Below are 20,000 nucleotides of genomic sequence, written 5' to 3'. Positions count from 1 at the left end.
AATTAACCAAATAATTTTATTTCAACATTGAAAGGGGAGAGAGGCTTCAACTAACAATTAGATTTTCCTTATTGATTAATCTACCGGTTATGTCTTTAATGATATTATTATAAGATATTAACTTTAGTATTATATAAAAACAGGAAATCTTCACATTTGAGTGGCTGAACAATAGAACTTTAGCGGTTGTATGAGTTGCCTTCGCACACATCCGGAGAAGGTTTTAATTGCTGTTTTTATTCTCACTTCTGATCATGTTGGGCCCGGCTGACTTTACTCTGTCGCTGGCTCAAACCTCTACGCAGTAATAAACCCTGAGCAGCGCTTCAGCGTCTGCTGTAAACAACGACATGAATTAGAAATATGCGCGTCGGCGAGAGGAAGACGATAAGAATGAAAACAGAGAATGAGGAACGGAGGGAAACCTTGAACACAAACCCGCTGAGAACAACTTCATGTTTGAATAACAAAGTGAACATTTCAAACTCAAGAGTCTCTTTGTGTGCTTCAGCTGTTTGAGCTCCGATACGAAACTCCTCTTGAGCTCCACGGTTCAATTCAAAAATGCTAAAAAATGAATCACATATTGAACCCTTTCTACTGACATTGATCATGTTAGAAAGAACGCTGTTCTTCACACAGCTGGTTTCTCTCCTGTATGAAACTCTTGCATTGACTTAAAGTCCAGATACGGTTACTGTAGTTATAAAATACTGACTCTTTAAGAGATAAACGGATTAGTTGTTATTTACACCATTTAAGTTTGTTTGGATCAAACAATCATTTGGTTTTAGCTTCTAAAATATGAACGTTTGCTGAGTTTCTGTCTTTGATGAGAATAAACTGAATTTCTTTCAGCTTTGGGCGGACAAAACGTTCTACATTTCTTTACACTTTAAAGACCAAAGAAATGTATTGATTAATCAAGAAGATAATCATCAGATTGAGAGATAACAATAATTGTCATTTGCCGGGCGAGCCCTGAAATAACAAAAGTAATAAATGTAGATTGATATGAAACATGATGGATTACACAACTAAAACACCAAATGGTCACCAGTAACTATCCGAGTACATGGAATGTGTAGTGAAAGGTCTGAAAACATGCAGTACGGTCCTTTACAGACGCACCAATACAGCGACACACGGCCCTTAATACTACTGTCAGATCAGCTGAAGTTAGTTTGGATAATAAAAGGAGACGCTGCCCAATCATTTCACTGCAGGATGAGAGCGACAGGATTAAACTCTAGCGGCCTCTAGTGGCTGCTGTTCCACATCACGAGCCACTACACTACTGTCCCGACAGCAGCAGAGAGACGTTAGAAAACTAAAAGATGTTTTCATCTTTAGAGACGGGTTGCTTTCTCCTCGAGGAGTCCGTGAAGTCGCAGTTTGATCGACTACATTGTGCGTGAATTGCATCTGGATGCGTCTTTAACCTGTAAAATGAGTTGTGTATGTTTTTGTGCTGTTCCTTATATCATCTATTAAGTGTCTTTTGTAATTGCTTCTATTGTTTCTGTTTTTTAGCACGTAAAGTGTCTTTGAGTACCTTTTAAAGAGCTAAACAAATAAAATGTATTGTTATTATAAGTTTGTTGATTTGTTGTATACTGTCTGCAAAAGCAGTAACATGTACGTATTCTATAGAATATACTGTGTATGATTACTTTGTAGTATGGACTTGTTAGTCTAGTAGCTTCTGCCATCAGCTCGCTTCCTTCAGTGAAGTCAAACTTTTCTGTTGTTAAAAAAGAAAGCAGTGGATTTCTGTTTTTGGGCCACATTTCTCCAAGTTCATTTGTGCCGAAATATACAACTAATAAAGGAAGTGATGGATATCTGAGAACTATGACGGGCTGTCTCACTGTCTCTCACACACTTTGAGCCCTTTATATAAAAAAGTACATATTTCTGCAGACCCTTTCCTGGGTATTACCCACAATTCATAGCTTTATGACTTTGAATACAGAGCCTGGAGGTGTGGAAACTAAATATGCCTCTTTGTTAATCTCACTTTTCTTACGTCTCAGCCTTGAGCTGGTAACCCCGTGTTTAATGTCACATTGCTATGAATTGTGGGTAATTCCCTTAGGCGGAGTCTGCAGAAATGCGGACTTCCAGAAAGTGTTTAAAAAGGGCTCAAAATGTCTGTGAGAGAGAACCTCAAACACTGGATGATTTGACAGGAGGACAGAACTAAACCCTCACGGACTTTAGAATAAGTGAGTCTGTGAGAACTTACTTGAGCAGCTTGTAGTAAGCGAATCGGAAGGTTTCCTGCAGCAGGACGGACAGAACCACGCCGAAGATGAGGAGGCCTTTCTGCTGAGCGGCGCTGTCCTTGTTGCTGATCTGAACGGAGATGAACCAAACCAGAGAGGCCAGCAGCAGAGACACGAGCCAGAAGAACGCTCTGAGGGCGGAAATAAACACATTCATGATTAGTTATATGAAGAAGAAGAATTAAAGGTGTGACATGAATTAAATGATGGCACCTGAAAAGATTCCTGAATGTATTCTGTATTTTGATTTCAGTCCATTAACTATGTTATTTCATTTTCAGTCACAAATTGCTGTGAATGCATCTACAGATATGCAGCCTTAGAGTTATATATATATATATATATATATATATATATATATATATATATATATATATATATATATATATATATATATATATATATATTACTACCTTTTACCTTATACCATATCACATTTATCCCATACAACATCCTCCCTGATAGATAATATTAATCTACCATATAATGTTTACATGTCACACTAATCATATTCTATACATCATTTCTATTACATAATCACATCATATCATATAGTGTTCAGCTCACTAGCTTGCTCACTAGCTAGCTAACTGTTAGTTGGCTAGCTAACTAACAGCTAGCTAGCTAACTGTTAGTTGGCTAGCTAGTCTTAGGTTGAGAAGCTAGGATCCGATCACGTTTAGACTCTAAAACTTAGATATTTAAGTTACCGTATCTGGTGTTTTTTATTTTTATATACATGTGTGTGAGAGATTACAAACGGATTAGTGTTGACTTAATGTGTGACTAGTGAGGAACAACCTGACAAAAGATGTCCGAAATGGAAGCTAATAGCAGCTAGCTAATGTAGCGTTCTCGTTAGCTAGCAAGTTATAGTTAGCTCCGAGTGTGTTTCTATCTAATATCACGATGACTATGATGACGATACGTTTACTTCTGATGCGTTACGATTAAAATGCTCACCCGGCTATGAGGAAAATTACTCTCAGCGGCTCCCGTGCGATGGTAAACCAGAACAAAGCGATGGCCGGCCCGAAGGCGATGAAGGTGCAGCCGAAAAACACCGCCGCCGTCATTTTGGTCTCTTCGTTCGGGAAGGGGGGAAATCAGCGGCTGGCAGCGCGAGACCGGAAAGAAGCGCCGTGTCTCGCGGCTTACGGATCTTTGTATTTAAAATGTTAGCAACCGTTAGCCTGGTGCTGCTGTTGTTGTTGATGGTTTATTTCTGGTTCATTCTACTTCCTCCAGCGTATCACATGGTCTTCTCGTGACGTCACATGACCGAACAGAAAAAAAAAACTTCTTCTTCTTTAATTTAATGGCGGACTACAAACCAACGTTAAAGGTGTATACCGCCACCTACTGTACCGGGCCGTGTAACAGCATGGCTTTATGACAGTTTATTCATCAAAGACAATAATAGTGTTATTATTATAAATAATAATAATTATATATTATTATTATTATTATTATAAAAATTATTATAAATAATAATAATAACTACGACAAAACAAAAATAATAGTAATACTTATTATTATTTAAAAAATCACGACTCTATAAAGAAGTTATATTCTGGATATTAAACCTGTTTCATTTTCAACCGTTTTCATACAGTTGCATTGCTTACATTTATCCAATAATATTAATAATAAGGAAAAAAATGCTTCTCCGTCTTTTTCCTATTTTTTAAAGCTGTTAGCAACCAGCTAATTAGCTGCCACATTCTAGATGTGAATTAGAGAAGGACCGATCCATCAATCCTGTTTGTCTGATAAAAGGTGGATAAACTATAAACTTCAGTCGCCCATATATAAGAGACTCGGATTGGAAAGCTCTGCAGAGGGAGGCGAAAACTGCCAAACGCATCAACGATTCTCCCCTTCTTGCTATGGAGGCCGTCCAGGGAAAGCACTGTCTGTGAAGGGCCGCAGTATCATCGAGGACACTTTGCACGCCGGCCACAGACTGCTTGCCCTCCTCCCCTCTGGGAGGCGCTACAGTTCTCTACAGGAACAACTGCTTCCACTCAACCAGGCGGCAACTTTGGGTCTGAAAAATGAAGCCAAAGCTCAAGTGCCTTTAACCTGCATTGTCTGGTTGTAACCATAGACTGTCTATAGGAAGTGGATGTAGTCATCGTGACGTCACCCATTGGTTTGTGGACTGATGTTATGAAGCCTCGAGTTCGGCGATTTGCCGTCACCATCTTGAATTAAGGCCGTCGCCATGTTGTTGTTTTTTGCAACCAGTGAACAGGAAGTGACCATATTTGGACTGAGGAGGAGTGACGTAGAGACTGTATACGTCTCTGGTAGAGACCTGTCAATCACTGTGTAGCCCCGCTCTAAAGCATCCCCTGCTTTATGGTCTGTTTGACTCTAAATGGACCATAATTTACTAAATGAACATCATGCTGTATTGAAGAAGACTTGAAGAAGAGATTGAGACCATAAACTCATGTTTACAATGTTTACTGAGGTAATAAATCAAGAGAGAAGTAGAGTCATTTTCTCATAGACTTCTATACAAGCAGAGGAGGCGCCCCCTGGTGGTCACTAGAGAGAATGCAGCTTTAACACATGAAGCTTTGACTTCACTCAGCAGGTTGCTGCCTGGTTGTATAGAAGTCTATGAGAAAATGACTTTACTTCCCACTTGATTATCTCAGTAAACATTGTAACCTTGATTTACCCAACTCACTAGTGTTCTGGAACACCCAACATCTATTTCACGATTTATCAAATTATTGCCATGAGACCCACTAAAGCACCACATGATATATTTATTCTATCAATCAAACACAGCAACATAGACTCACATAACACACTGAAATGGATGAAACTGGTTCACAGAAGAACAACACGCTGCTGTTTACGCCTCAGTCTCGAACATCTTCTTCCTGCCGTCCATTCCGGCCCTGTCTTCGATGTTCTTCCTCCAGTCGCCCGTCGGCTTCTCCTGCAAAGAAACGGACGGGTTCTATTAATGCTTTTATTTCATCCAAGTTTGATTTCACAGATGAAACCACAGAAATCAGAGGATTCATTCATACCAAAAATAAATGTAATTGTCGAAGGTGAAATTTGAAAGCACCCACCTCGTCTTTCACCTCCTTCTTGACCTGCTTCAGGTTGGCCCTCAGGTCCATGGACACTTTGTGTTTGGAGCCCAGCAGAGCGGCCAGCATGGCGTCCGCCGACATCCGCACCCTCTTCAGGGCCGGCTTCTTGAACTTCCCCTTCAGATCCTGAACCTTGAGCTTCAGGTCGTCGATCTGACGGAGAAGACTTAGTTCCTCAGACCAATCGGTCTGTTTCAAGGAGATATGGGCTAAACTTGTGTTTTATTGTGCTTTGTTTCTGTCACACGATGAAAAAAAAATACTATTTGATTATGAGACGATAATTGACACATGATTCAACGATCAAATGTAAAGGCCTACAGCCCTGATTGGTATGTAAAGCCTGTAGATTTGTTAAACCAGTCGGCTGACACTTTATTCTGAAATAAAAATAATATTGGTTAAGAGGAGACAAATCCTCTGTCAGACAAAATACACATTTATGTGTTTATTTTACTACTTTGTCTGTTTGTGTCTGTAGATTTCTTCTAAATTCACCAACAGTTACCATTACATAATGCCTCATTTGCATATAAAAACATAACATTTCAGAAAACTTGTAATACAATAAATACTCCTCTTAATGTGAGTGATGAAGTGGTGAAGTTTCATGGTGATATCTATGAGTTCATGTGTTCATCTGTAGAGTCTCTAAATGTCTGTAATGTAACTAAACGTCTCTTTAAAGGACGTTTCCTCTCAATGAGTTTGTTCTCAGACTCTGATGATAAATCTCCACTTCAGCAGCTCTTACATTCACCAAACTTCACTCTTTCATTCCTCTCTGTGTGCTGAAGGTTCACACAGAGAGGTTTGTTCACTCATCACTCACACACTCATTTATACTACATTTATTAATAAAAACATGGGAGGCAGTATTTTCTGATTTATGGAGTGATACAAAGAGATATCATAAATCCCCTCTGTAAAACCTTTGACTCTAATATTTCGACAACATGAAACAAGATTTTTGAACCTGATTTATTTAGATTTATGTTCTAGAAATATATGAAAATGTATCCATATTAAATAAGATAGTTTCTCACATTTGCACATTCAAACGCAACATTTCAGAAAGCTTGTAATACAAAAAATAATAATTATCTTTACCGTACCAAAAGATCTGTGGCAGGAAGTGAAACTCTGAAAACGACGTACCTCCTTGTTGGTCTTTGTCACTTTGACCTCCATGTCGTATCGCTCCTCGTCCACCAAATCTATCTGCTTGTGAAGTTTCCGGCAAAAATCCTGATTTTTGTAGTCGGTCAGAAAAGAGAGAGAGCGAGAGAGAGAGCGAGAGAGAGACAGAGAGAGAGAGAGAGAGAGGAAGATGAGCCTTCAGTAGAAACTGTGTACTCACTCAGCTGGGGATCAAGTTTACTCAACATTTCAATTTTCTGTTACTGTTTGTTTAATTATCTTTTGATACAAAACAGGAAACACACATTTGCTATTCCTTCGCCTTCATGTCATTTCCTGTTGTTTCCCATTATCACACACCTTTATTGAATATAAGTAGAGCATGACAACAGCTGTGGGCTTTGTTATTTTAGCATCAACAGTAAGAGCTCTCATGGGATTCTTGTTTTCCCATGAGGCACCAGTGGCAAAGATGGGAGCTGTTGTAAAACTTAAACAAATAGTGTGTGTTCAAATGTGAGGGGAAAGAGCAGCGATGCATTTATCTCTACAAACATCGGCCATGTTTGTTTGTTTCTGGCCTCCATGGAGCCTCAGGGTGACGGAGGAGGAGGTTTACCTGGAGCTCATGCATGCATCCTGGGAGGAAGAAACCGGGGCAGTTCTCCTCCATGTGCTTGATCTTCTGCTGCTCAGCCTCCTGCACCTCCTCCTCCAGCATCGCCTCACCGATCTGCAGCAGCAAGGTCTGAGGAAGAGCAGGAGGAGGAGGAGGAAGAGGAGGGGGAGGAGGAAGAGGAGAAGGAAGAAGAGGAGAAGAAGTTCATATTTATGATTCTTAAACTCTATCTTGAACTATCACACTGTGTTTATCGTCACCAAGCAGAATTCCTTGTATGTACAAATGGAAAACAATAAAGCGTTTCTGAAACGTTCATTGCCCCGAAAAATAAAAAGATTTGGGACAGAAAAATGCTTTTATTCTGGGACTGGACGATAACTCAATGTGATGATTCATCATCTTTCAATGGAATCATAACATCGAGATATTGTCTGACTTGATAATAACAACACTAACTTCTCAGAAGATCTGAATATTTTTGCACTTAAGTTCTTAATTAAATGAGAAAATACTCAATGCTTTTCATTTGTCAAGTATTAAATTTACACAAATATATAATAAACCTATTTATTTATTACCAGAAACCATATTGATACAAACCATTATGGAGAAATGAAATGACCTCTTTATCACCAGTCCTACTTTAATCTCTAGATTAGTTTTGTAAGGGGAAAAAAAGCATCTTTAAAGCTCTGCTCACATTTAGTTTCTTTCTTTTTCTTCCTCTAAATGTTGGTTCTGTGTTGCCTTCATGTAAAATATTAAATCTGACATTCTTCATCAACATCCTGGTTCGATAAATAAATAATATCAAACTAATTATATGAGAAAATCTGATATTCTTTCTCATCAGTTAAATAAAAAACAATATTCAAAGGAAGACCTTTACAATCATCCAATGTGCTCCGTCAGTCTGATATAAACTATACGGCTGCAACTTTTTCATTATCGGTTTGATTAATCTTCTTTTTATAACGATTAATAGTTTAAATAGTTATTTTATTAGTCAGAACATTTTTAAACATGCAGTGTTTATCCTTTTTACCCGGGCTGTCTTAGGAATACAGAAAGTCCTTCATCAACGCATACCTTGAGCTGATTCCTCCGGCCCGACGACATCTTTTTCCTGGAGAGAAACAAAAACAATTATTAAGAATTATTGATTCTGTGAGATTTCATATAAAGTCTCCTCAGTTCAGAGCAGGACTTACTCCGTCATCCTGACCGCGGCTGATTCCTGAGAGATGAATGGAAATACCACAGCTCCATCTCTCTTTATATGTGTGTGTGTGTGTGTGTGTGTGTGTGTGTGTGTGTGTGTGTGTGTGTGTGTGTGTGTGTGTGTGTGTGTGTGTGTGTGTGTGAGGTGGACCAGCAGCAGTTGTCGGTTGAACTCCTGACCGAGGGGTCGACGGCAGCAGCTGAGCCTGGAACAAACACTTCAGGAATCTTTTTTTTCTGGAAGCATGCTCAGACAATGAGGGAGCCTGATGACGTATTTAGTTCGGTCTTTAGGGTTAGTTTGATCTTAAGTTGTTCTGGTTAAAAGTATTATATTCTAATAAGTAATGCGTGTGTGTGTGTGTGTGTATTACAGCCTGATAGAGCTCACATTCACCATTCTTCTGCCGAAAATATGGATTCATCCGCCGCTTAAAATAGTCCCCCAACAAATGGCTATTTCCTTCTGTTTCCTATAAATAAAAACTATAGTGACCAGCTGTTTTAGGAAATTACTGAGACGACTGATACTTCAGCCAGTATAGACTGAACATAATTCATCCATCAACTCTGATATCGGAACACAAAGTCTGACATCTGAGAAAATAAAAGATGATCTTCAACAGAGACAAACTGAACCGTGGAGGGATTTCTCTGCTGTCGCTTGTTTTCCTGTGAGTCAGCTCAGCTGAAGTCTGGAACAGCTGACGGCTCCTTTTTCATCTGTTTGTTTCATTCATTCAACAGAATGTAATGGGAACTCAGCAGAGATTCATTCAGTCAATATAAAGACATCTACAAAGAAAAACTGTTTTCCAGAGATGAGGTCCGGATTGTTCGGGATCTGCAGAGACATGGACCGCTTTCTGCATAACCACATCGTGGAAAGAGTTGTAAAACAATATGTTAAAAAACAATTATAAGACAAATGTGTGACTTATAGTCAAAGCAAAAATAAGATACCTTAAAAATAAAATAACTAACTCTGACAGCGGGATGGATGTTTGGCTGGTGGTGAACCAGAAGAATCCTCCCAACAGCTGTCAGCTCTAAACTGGGAGGATTTATTGCTGACTGGTTCCCCTTTTACTCAGCTGTTCAAACGGGGAGGACACACACACGCACGCACGCACGCACACACACACACACACACACACACACACACACACACACACACACACACACACACACACACACACACACACACACACACGAATGCTCGATAAACCACATTTCACATTTGTACCATCAAAACAAAAGTAAAGAAAATAAAACAATAAGAGCTAAATAAGTCGAAGCTAAACCAAAACACAAATAAAACAAAGCTTTTCCGGTTCAAAATAGCCTTATTGTAAATGAATACATTATATAAATATATAAAAAAATAGGGTGGAATTGTGAATCCAGAACAGTCTGTTAAACCCTACTGTATTATTTGTCTTTCTTCTTCGCTTGTAAAAATATTTTTCAATGCAGGATTTTTTATTTATTGGTGGTAAATAATTTAGTTATTACAGTGGTAGGAAACTTTTACTTAAAACTAAGATGACTTATACCAGCTTACAATCTATTAGAGTAAAATATTAAAATAATCGGTAGACATTGTTTAAATACAATGACCGGAAGTTGAATATTTCTTCTGGACAAAAGGCTTTTATTGTGAACTCTCTGACCGGAAGTGATGCAGCCTCATCATCAGTACCAGCTTGTCAGTGGTGCGAAGATGGCGGCGTACAGTTACTCTCAGCTGCTGCCGCTGCTGTTGACGTCCGTGTGTCTCTGCGGCTGCTTCGGCTCCGTCCTCGGCTCGAAGGCTGCCGGCGGCCCGGCCGAGCCGCCCAACTCTCCAACCGGCCTCAGAGCCGCGGATCCCCCGGCCAAGGATGCACCTGCCGCCGCAGCCGCCGCCGCCGCCTCCTCCTCCGCCGATGCTGCTGCTGCTGCTGCTGTCGTCGCTGGGGCCTCTCAGCCTCGAAGGGCGACCGCTTGGAAGCTGTCGGAGGAGGAGGCCTGCCGGGAGGACCTGTCCCGCCTCTGTCCCAAGCACACCTGGACCAACAACCTGGCCGTGCTGGAGTGCCTGCAGGACCGCAGAGAGGTAAGCGGCCGCCCGGGTGAGTGAACTAGCGGGGTGCGCAGCGGTGAGGTGATGGGCATCTGCTGGGTGTGTCGCACCGGTGGTTTACATCCACACAGCGGGACACTGGTGCAGATGTGAACATCCACACCTGCGTCACACACACACAAACACAAACACACACACACACACACGCACACACACACACACACACACGCGCACACGCACACGCACACGCACACACACACACGCACACACACGCAGGTTGATTTAGGGCACTGTACAAATCCACGTTCTCCTCTTGATTTAATTCCTCCAGAAGCTACAAATATTTTATTTATACTAAATGTGCAAATGGTACAAATCATTATGAGTAAGTGTTCACACTTTTACAAATATCTGCAGGTTTTTTTAATATTTATTTTTGTAACTTTGTTTTTTACGTGCAGCAGAACCGGCTCCACTATATGATGCATTATTGGAGTCAGATCAACGCTTTATAAACAAAGTAATTACAGACGTTTAGGAGAGTTTGACTTATAAACTAAATATAGTACTGTTTCACTGCTGAGTTGCTGACTTATTTATTTATTTAACATCTTAGATTTAGATGTTATTTAAAGACCCCGGCATCAACAAGCTGCAGTTCAGATTTAGTCTCTCCCTCCCCCCCCCCCCCCCCAATGGCCCCTGAACATTTAGTTAATTATTTGTATTTTTCATAGCTCATTTACTCAGTCTCTGTTAAAGTCTGCACTGCCAGGATAAAATAAATCAGGTGAAGGTTTATAATCATAAACTGAGTGTCTCTGGGAACTCGTGATGGTTTTTGACATTTTATAAATTAAATATCTAATTGTATAGTTGCAACAAAATGCATTGATCTATAATGAAAATCGACGGAAGTTGCAGGCTTATGTACTAGAAACCGCCACCTGTTTAAAAAGCACCTTAACACCGAACTATTGTTGTGGAGGGAAAGGTTTCATGTGGTTTGAGGTTTTCCCTCCTCGGCTGCAGACTCAGCGAGGTAATAATCAACCTGACGGAGGAGCAAGCCCTCCAGCTGTCAGGTGACCAACAGGGTGATGACTTCCTGCTTCTCTTTGTGATTGAAAAATCAAAACAAATATTTTTTGGTGTGACGGATATATATCAATTATATATATATTATATATATATAATTGATATATATATACCAGTTACTCACCCTGTAATCTTTTTCATGCCTCGTGGTGAACGAAGAATCAAAAACAGTGAAAAGTCTTGATGAATAAAGAGTTTCATCCGTGCCAGTTCAGTTTATGCAAACGTTTTTTTATTTCAGCAAAAATACATATAGAGCTGCCCTCTCTAATGTGATTAGTGGACTAATTGGTTGTTTTGGTTTTTTGTCGATTAGTTTAGTTGATTAGTCATTTTTTAATGAACAGAGAATGCTCTTTCAGCCAGAAGACTGCTGTGTGAAACGAGTAAAACGTTGATTCGTTTGTCATGTAACCTCCGTACCTAAGTAACGCCACTTTTTATTTTAACGCAAACCATTTTACGATCTTTACTAAACCAAAGTAATTCTGTTGCCTAAACCTAACTAAGTATTTAACGATCTTTTATTAAACCTAACTAAGTATTTAACGATCTTTTATTAAACCTAACTAAGTATTTAACGATCTTTTATGAAACCTAACTAAGTATTTAATGATCTTTTATTAAACCTAACTAAGTATTTAATGATCTTTTATTAAACCTAACTAAGTATTTAATGATATTTTATTAAACCTAACTAAGTATTTAACGATCTTTTCTCAAACCTAACTAAGTATTTAACGATCTTTTACTAAACCTAACTAAGTATTTAACGATTTTTTACTAAACCTAACTTAAGTGAAGTGGTGAACATTCGACTGGATACATGAGACTTGGATAACTCACCAGTTGTGTCAGAGTGGATGTTGTGACGTCGTTCTGCTGTTGTTAAACGCGGTCTTAGACGCCACAAAATCTGAAACATTGAAATATTTTAATTGAAAGATAATCTATTTGAATTTATGTTTAAATTCATTTCCCTTCGAACCATCACTTCAATCTGATTTAATTCACTGCTTATGAATGCGTAAGTGTAAGTGTTACCGACGTAAACACACCGAACGGATGTCTGTGAAAAAACATCCACCATGCTGACGTCAAACACCCACACACACACCCACACACACACACACACACACACACACACACACACACTCCTCCAGCGGCCTTTGAGCGATGCCCTCTTTACTGAGATAATTACATCGCTTCAACTCTATGAACAGCTGTGGCCTCCTGAAGAGGTAAATGGCTCTTATAAATCTGCCTCTTCTCCAGGGAAAGACACACACACACACACACACACACACACACACACACACACACACACACACACACACACACACACAGCCCAGCGGCAGCTAACTGGCAGTAAAGCAGCGTTCGGTTTCAGAGTATTTATTTGTGCTGGTTTGTGCCCTGAGGATGGTTATAAACGAACTGCTGGACAGGAAGTCACTTTGCCTCAGCGCCAACAGGCCTGTGACATCATGGACATCACACTGATGTAAGATGAGACGAGACAGCGGCACAAAGACAGAAATAAGAACAAATATACGATAAGTAAATGACACATGAAAACGAGAAAGAGGAAATGTATTAGTTTATGAATTTGTCAACAAATAAAAAAATAATGTTTTAAAGCCGAATCTTTTGTTCTAATAATACTTTTTCCTTTGGTAATAATTATCAGTCTTCGGCCTTTTATTAATTTCAGTACAGTGTTATTTTACCAAAACGGCACCATGCAAACCGTTACGGTTACATTATTATTATCTCCACCGGGAGGATTCTGCTATCGGCTACATGTGTGCGTGAGTGACTGTGCACCTCTGTGTCCGTCCACGGCTAACCGCTCATTGTGCTGCAGCAAACTGTCCAGTTATGGCTGCACGCTCAAGAACTCACACTTTCTTTAAACACCTTTTATTTTCTGGTTTTTATACTACCATTGACTGCCTGCTGACTGCTCACTCACCACTCTGAACCGACCCCCGGCCGGTAGTGTCCAAAAAATAAATAAATACTCTGCAGCTTTGTAGACCAGCTGCTATAATGAAACAACAAAAGGAATCTGTATCTGCAAATATGGATCACTAATCACGATCCGTGATCCGATCCGAAACCGTGAGTTTTATGATCCGTTGATTCACTACAAAAGAAAATCTAACGCAACCACTTGAGTCTTATACGACGTCTTCGAGCCGATTGCCTGCATACGTCACTGCTTTGTTCTTGATTTTGAATAAAGTGTGTGTTATGACGCCTTACAGCCCACTGGTGTCTAGACGTGGGTAGACGTGTGGGCTGTATTCTTTCAATCAAATACTGCAGTGGTAGCTGCAGACACACCTGGCGGAAGTGCACCTGTCTGGTTAGCTCTTTGTTTGTTCTCCACCAACTCTTGAGTCTCTTTGGCTGCTAAATGCTCCACTTTGTTCACCAGCTGGTCTCTTAACTGTGTCTGTCTGCTGTCTGCTGCAGCAGGAAGCGTTCCGTTGGTTTATAAGAGCGCTGAGACTGAAACAAACCAGCAAATGTGCCGTAAAATAACCCAACCGATGAGCTAAAAAGGGGCTAAAGATGGATGACAGTAGCTCATTTTCACTTTACATATAGTCATTTATAAAGTCACTTGTATTCCCAGATGAAAGAAAGCTGGTACGGTTCTGGTGCCGCGGACCACAAAGACATTTTGTTCAACCGGCGAGACGGCCAGAGTAAATCTACAATACAGCTTTTGTTGGCTTAAACGTGCAGAGGTTTGGTCTCACACTGCCGACTTCTCAGCGTATCACATTAGCTTCTCTGTGATATTTTGTCACGTTACTCCCACCCATTACCCAGACACAATTAGCCTCTGTTACCGCTTTGATCCGTCCTCTCCATTAATCTCCTTTCAGAAGCCTTTTGATGTGGATGGAACAGCGCCTTCGTTAATCAATAACTGATAGTTTCACTAATTTGGTAATTCTAATCCTGGAGGCCGCTGAGGGTCCGTTTCCTCATTACATTTGTTCCTCTGCCTCTGAAACTTTGAGTGGAAACGACGGTTTATAAAACCAGTGTCTCTGTTTGTCTCTGTCCCCGTGGGCCGAGCTTTCATGTCTTTTTTATTTATGTTTTACTGCAAAGTGGCGTGAAGCTGTAAGAGAAGCTTCTCTGCTGCGTTTTCCTCTGATAGTCGAGGATGTTGTGGGAGTCTGAAGAGCTGCTGCTGCTTTGTTCATATGTGATATACGAAGGGCTGTTGTCCTGTGTGGGAGGACCATATGTTAAGTGTTTGTGTGTCTCTCTTTAATGTGTCACATGTGTGGCACACACATACGGTGCCTTGCAAATGTGTCCCCCCGCCCCATCCCCCATCCCCCCGCGTTTTTTTCCTATTTTCTAGCATTACATCCTTGACCCGAGTGTGACCGTTGACCTCTTTCTCTCTCGTCTCTGCAGGAATCTGAGATCTCTCCTGACTGTAACCACGTAAGTATCGTCCTCCGAAACATTTAGTTATTCTTTAGATGATTCAAAGGAGAGAAAGAGAATCTGTTTGTACACGTTTGCACGTTTGATTGCAGTGGTGGAATATAACTAAGTACATTTACTCAAGTACTTTACGTAAGTACAATTTTGAGGTACTTGTACTTGACTTTAGTATTTTGTAGTTGACGTTACTGTAAGAAGAAGCCAGATCTGGGTCTGTCCACGGTGGACCGGTCTCTGCTTGAGGATCTGGGTCTGTCCACGGTGGATCGGTCTCTGCTGGAGGATCTGGGTCTGTCCACGGTGGACCGGTCTCTGCTGGAGTCTGAGCTGAAGGAGGTTCTGGTGAACCTGCATGAGTTCATTTGGTTTCACCAGAATCCGACCCGGTGGCTCCGATGACGAGCATTAAGAATAACTCTATAGAAACAGACCATCTTCTCTCTGATGGTCTCTCCACTGATGGAGGTCTGATAGAGGATCAGGACTACACTGAGACTGGTTCAGGACCAGATCAAAGTTCCTCAGAGTCACTTTAAGCCACATTGTGAATGCAGGACTTGTACTTGTAACAGAGTACTTTGACTCTGTAGTTTTGCTACAGAAGAAGAATCTTCAGTAAATCACAACTGACGAGCTTCACAAACGTTCCTCCAACGTTCCTGAAGCTCGTTTCTCTGGATGATAAACCTTCAGAGTTCAGAGTTCACTGCAGTTAACAGCAGACAGGTTTATGAAACGCCACAAGGTTAATGGACCACTTGGACCGTCTTTATTACAGCACCGGCTGCAATTTACATGTCACACACACACACACACACAGTTATTTTCTGGGCGGTCTGACTGTCTGCAGCTGTTATCGGTTGCAGCTGGTGAATCGCTGCCAGGAAAACAATAAACGCAACAATACAAAAGGACAGAAAGAGAGAAGAGAATCTGAAGACTAGAGAGACATTTGGAAACGTCTTCACAGAATTGCAGCGATGCAAACGACTGTCGTTAGTTTTAGGGACGCTGTGAGCCGATCTGCACGGTCAGCACTGAGCTAAAGAGGCTCTCCAGCTACAAAGCGTTGTGTTTATAGTTGTGGGACTTGCAAGAGACAGATTTAAAAAAGGAATTGTCTAAATGTAAGCAGCAGAGGCCGACATATGCTGACTGTTAGTCACTAGTGTGGGTCAAACTCCAGGAATTCGTCATTTGTCATAATGCAATTCAATACCATTTTTTTGTCACTTATTTATTTTATCTATTTATTTAGACACTAGTGCACCACCCGTTCAGAACATTCCTGTTGGGAACAGGGAGGAATACACCTGCCACGACGTCGTTGCATCCCTTAGCAATGCTAGAGGGTACGCGTCATTAGCTAACAGCTAGCTGTTTGGGACCAGGCTATTTAGTGGAACAAACGCGTTAATTATGAAAGCTACATTGCTGACGCTTGAAATGTTTGCGATTGTTATGATAAAACATCTCCGGTCTGTCTTTGTTCATCTGTTTTTAAATGTACTGTTGAGCCAGGCGACAACCTCCGGTTCTGAAAAGTGAATCCGATGCTTCATGTCTTATACCCGCATTCTCTCTAGTGTCCACCAGGGGGCGACTCCTCTGGTTGTATAGAAGTCTATGAGAAAATGACTCTACTTCTCTCTTGATTTATTACCTCAGTAAACATTGTAAACATGAGTTTATGGTCTCAATCTCTAGTTTCAAGTCTTCTTCAATACAGCATGATGTTCATTTAGTACATTATGGTCCATTTAGAGTCAAACAGACCATAAAGCAGGGGATGCTTTAGGGCGGGGCTACACGGTGATTGACAGGTCTCTACCAGAAACGTATACGGCGTCTCTACGTCACTCCTCCTCTGTCCAGATATGGTCACTTCCTGTTCACTGGTTGCAAAAAGCCAAGATGGCGACGGCGAAGTCGCCAAACTCGAGTCTTCAAAATCAGTCCACAAACCAATGAGTGACGTCACGATGACGACGTCCACTTCTTATAAACACTCTATGACTGCAGCGAGCAACGGAGAGGGAGCTGTAACCAGCATGCCGTTCTGCGGTGTAACAGTTAATAGTGGTCCCGTCTCAAACAGTGATTTTATAACAAACTACTAATAATTATCTTCCGTAGATCTTAAGAGTGTGAAGTGGATGAGGTGAACAGTTGGACAGACATGCAGACGTCTCTACGGTATGAACTGTGATGTTTTCTCTTCCTCTCTCTCAGCTGCTGTGGAACTATAAACTCAATCTGACCACAGATCCAAAGTTTGAGTCGGTGGCCACAGAGGTCTGCAAGAGCACCATCGCTGAGGTCAGTGTGCAGCGCAGACGAGGCTCGGGTTCAAGTTTAACGGAGTTATTGAGTTATTACAGCAAAACCTATTTAAACTATTAAACACATCTCCTTCGTAAAAACTATTTTCAAAATCATCACACAGACAAATGAGCGTCCGTTAGAGGAAGTTAAACACTTTCACATACCTCCAGATAAAGGAGTGTAACGAGGAGGAGCGGGGGAGGGGCTACCTGGTGTCCTGCCTGGTGGATCACCGCGGCAACGTCAGCGAGTACCAGTGTAACCAGTACATCACCAAGATGACCAGCATCGTCTTCAGCGACTACAGACTCATCTGTGGCTTCATGGACAAATGTAAAGAGGACATCAACAGCCTGCACTGCGGCAGCATCAACGTGGGACACAAGGTGAGTGAGTGTGTGTGTGTGTGTGTGTGTGTGTGTGTGTGTGTGTGTGTGTGTGTAAAACTACGAAGAAGAAAGTGCTGATTATGCGATCAAAGTGGAGTTTGGTTCTACTGGTTCTGTGCATGAAAGATCACTCTTTGAAACTTGGAAAAGCTAGTAACTGAACAGCTTTCAACCACTTACCATAGCTTAGCATAGCTTAGCATAGTTTAGCATAGCTTAGCTTAGCATAAGGAGCGGGAGCACCGAAACATAATTTTCCCATGTCTAATCATTGTGTTTAAAACCAGTAGTTCTGCACAGTTACAGATGAAGATCATGAATTTGATCAATGTGATGTCTTTGAATGGTCGTTTGTTTTTTTAGATCCCTAAAATTCTTAATTGTTCTCTTTGGTTGTGGTTTTGCGTTCTCGTTCTCTCTAACTCGCTCTTCCTCGTGTTCTCGTCAGGACATCCACTCCCAGGGTGAGGTCATCGCCTGTCTGGAGAAGGCGCTGGTGAGGGAGGCGGAGCAGCAGGATCACGTTCGTCCAATCAGAGAGGAGTGTCAGAGGGCGATCCTGCGGGTGGCGGAGCTGTCGTCGGACGACTTTCACCTCGACCGACATCTTTACTTCTCCTGCAGAGACGACCGCGAGAGATTCTGTCAGAACGTGAGGAAGACTTTTTAAAATATATTGAATATATAAAGACTACAAACAATGGTTTCTACATTCAGATCAATTTGAAATGATACATTATTGGGTATCAAATTCAGTTTCATCAGCATTCAATCAAACCATTCACGCTAACTTCTGGCTGTTAGAAAAGGCACGAGTATACATATTTTTAAAGTATTTTTATGATATTTCTTCCCTGTTACAGTTCTTGCTTTTTATGTTCTCTTACTATGTTAATTGTTATGCACCAAAACACTAATGCAAACCTCCGGTTCTGAAAAGTGAATCCGATGCTTCATGTGTTAAAGCTGCATTCTCTCTAGTGTCCACCAGGGGGCGACTCCTCTGGTTGTATAGAAGTCTATGAGAAAATGACTCTACTTCTCTCTTGATTTATTACCTCAGTAAACATTGTAAACATGAGTTTATGGTCTCAATCTCTAGTTTCAAGTCTTCTTCAATACAGCATGATGTTCATTTAGTAGATTATGGTCCATTTAGAGTCAAACAGACCATAAAGCAGGGGATGCTTTAGGGCGGGGCTACACAATGATTGACAGGTCTCTACATCACTCCTCCTCATTGACTACATTTAACATCAACACTGATTGGACTGATACACATAAAAGTTGGTGAACTTTCCCTTTTAAGAAAACCTGTCAAAAGTTTCTACATCCTTGGCCAGTTGGAAAAACCTTCCACCATATTCCATGACAACATGTTTACTAACAAACAATGATATATGTCGTGATATCTTTTGTTGCTCCTCTCCACAGACTCAGGCAGGAGAAGGGAAAGTCTACAAGTGTCTGTTCAACCACAAGTTCGAGGAGGCCATGTCAGAAAAGGTACGACCAACCATCGGTTTGTGTTTTGGGATCATGGGCGAGCTCATTTTTCGGTCTCTAACACTCCCCCCTCCTCTTCCTGCGCAGTGCCGCGACGCTCTGACCACCCGTCAGAAGCTGATCTCTCAGGACTATAAAGTCAGTTACTCTCTGGCCAAAGCCTGTAAGATGGACCTGAGGAAGCAGCGCTGCAGCCTGGACACCAACCTGCCGAGGGCCCGCGAGGCCCGGCTGTCGTACCTGCTGCTGTGCCTGGAGGCTGCAGTGCACCGCGGTGAGATGGGGGAGGAGGCGGGATTTACACCTCTGTTTCCTTAAAAAGAAAGAAAGAGAGAGAGACAGAGACAGAGAGAGAGAGAGAGAGACCTTGCTTTATACTTAGATTACATGTCAGTGTTGCGTTTGTTAACACGATGCCCTGCGGCCTCCGAAAACGTAAATGAATGCAGCTTTAAGTAAGAAGAAGATATTGTTTGTTATTATAATGTTAATAAAAAGTAAATACCTGGTAAATAGGGTTTGAAATGTGTCCGTAATAGTTTGATCTCGCGCAGGTCGTCCGGTCAGCGGCGAGTGTCAGGGCGAGATGCTGGACTACCGGCGGATGCTGATGGAGGATTTCTCTCTGAGTCCGGAGATCGTGCTGCACTGCCGGACGGAGATCGAGGCCCACTGCTCCGGTCTGCACCGCAAAGGACGCACGCTGCACTGCCTGATGAGGATCGGACGCGGCGACCGCACCGC

The 20,000-nt window shown here is 41.5% G+C and overlaps 3 protein-coding genes across 4 annotated transcripts in view; 1 reads left to right on the top strand and 2 right to left on the bottom strand.

Moving 5' to 3' along the window:
- aph1b (aph-1B gamma-secretase subunit) overlaps positions 1–3,555 on the bottom strand; it is an 8,884-nt gene extending 5,329 nt beyond the window's left edge. The window contains exons 1-2 of the mRNA XM_076078656.1: positions 3,252–3,555; positions 2,249–2,419 (exon numbers count right to left, since the gene is read on the bottom strand). Coding sequence (XP_075934771.1) covers positions 2,249–2,419; positions 3,252–3,364 — 284 coding nt within the window. The 5' untranslated portion in view covers positions 3,365–3,555. The remainder of the gene's footprint in view (positions 1–2,248; positions 2,420–3,251) is intronic.
- Positions 3,556–5,057: 1,502 nt separating this feature from the next.
- Positions 5,058–8,504, bottom strand: LOC142934239 (troponin I, fast skeletal muscle-like). Of its 2 annotated transcripts, XM_076078722.1 has the most exons (6): positions 8,384–8,504; positions 8,262–8,298; positions 7,170–7,298; positions 6,569–6,658; positions 5,387–5,563; positions 5,058–5,247 (listed from the first exon to the last, which is right to left on the bottom strand). In XM_076078722.1, exons 1-6 carry the CDS (start codon positions 8,389–8,391, stop codon positions 5,161–5,163), a joined length of 528 nt encoding a protein of 175 aa, XP_075934837.1. In that variant the 5' UTR covers positions 8,392–8,504; the 3' UTR covers positions 5,058–5,160. The 2 variants fall into 2 exon arrangements, with proteins under 2 accessions (XP_075934837.1, XP_075934838.1); XM_076078723.1 differs by having other exon boundaries at positions 8,262–8,503.
- Positions 8,505–10,092: 1,588 nt separating this feature from the next.
- Positions 10,093–20,000, top strand: part of LOC142934238 (Golgi apparatus protein 1-like) — a 22,465-nt gene continuing 12,557 nt past the window's right edge. The window contains exons 1-8 of the mRNA XM_076078721.1: positions 10,093–10,491; positions 15,004–15,033; positions 17,269–17,355; positions 17,532–17,747; positions 18,199–18,402; positions 19,185–19,256; positions 19,344–19,530; positions 19,811–20,000. The exon at positions 19,811–20,000 is cut by the window's right edge and continues 28 nt beyond it. Of these exons, the coding sequence (XP_075934836.1) occupies positions 10,117–10,491; positions 15,004–15,033; positions 17,269–17,355; positions 17,532–17,747; positions 18,199–18,402; positions 19,185–19,256; positions 19,344–19,530; positions 19,811–20,000 (1,361 nt within the window). The 5' untranslated portion in view covers positions 10,093–10,116. The remainder of the gene's footprint in view (positions 10,492–15,003; positions 15,034–17,268; positions 17,356–17,531; positions 17,748–18,198; positions 18,403–19,184; positions 19,257–19,343; positions 19,531–19,810) is intronic.

Source organism: Anarhichas minor, unplaced genomic scaffold (genome assembly GCF_050575085.1).
Source record: "Anarhichas minor isolate MPS153535 unplaced genomic scaffold, ASM5057508v1 ptg000067l, whole genome shotgun sequence".
Taxonomy (NCBI): Eukaryota; Metazoa; Chordata; class Actinopteri; order Perciformes; family Anarhichadidae; genus Anarhichas; species Anarhichas minor.
Note: the sequence above shows the minus strand (reverse complement) of the source record. Positions and strands in the feature narration are given on the sequence as shown.

What these genes read in the sequence shown, in the direction of transcription:
- LOC142934239 (XM_076078722.1), bottom strand. An exon ending in GATGCATGCATGAGCTCCAG is followed by an intron (nt 6,659 to 7,169) that starts GTAAACCTCCTC and finishes TACAAAAATCAG; the next exon opens with GATTTTTGCCGGAAACTTCA. An exon ending in AGAAGGAGGTGAAAGACGAG is followed by an intron (nt 5,248 to 5,386) that starts GTGGGTGCTTTC and finishes GTTTCTTTGCAG; the next exon opens with GAGAAGCCGACGGGCGACTG.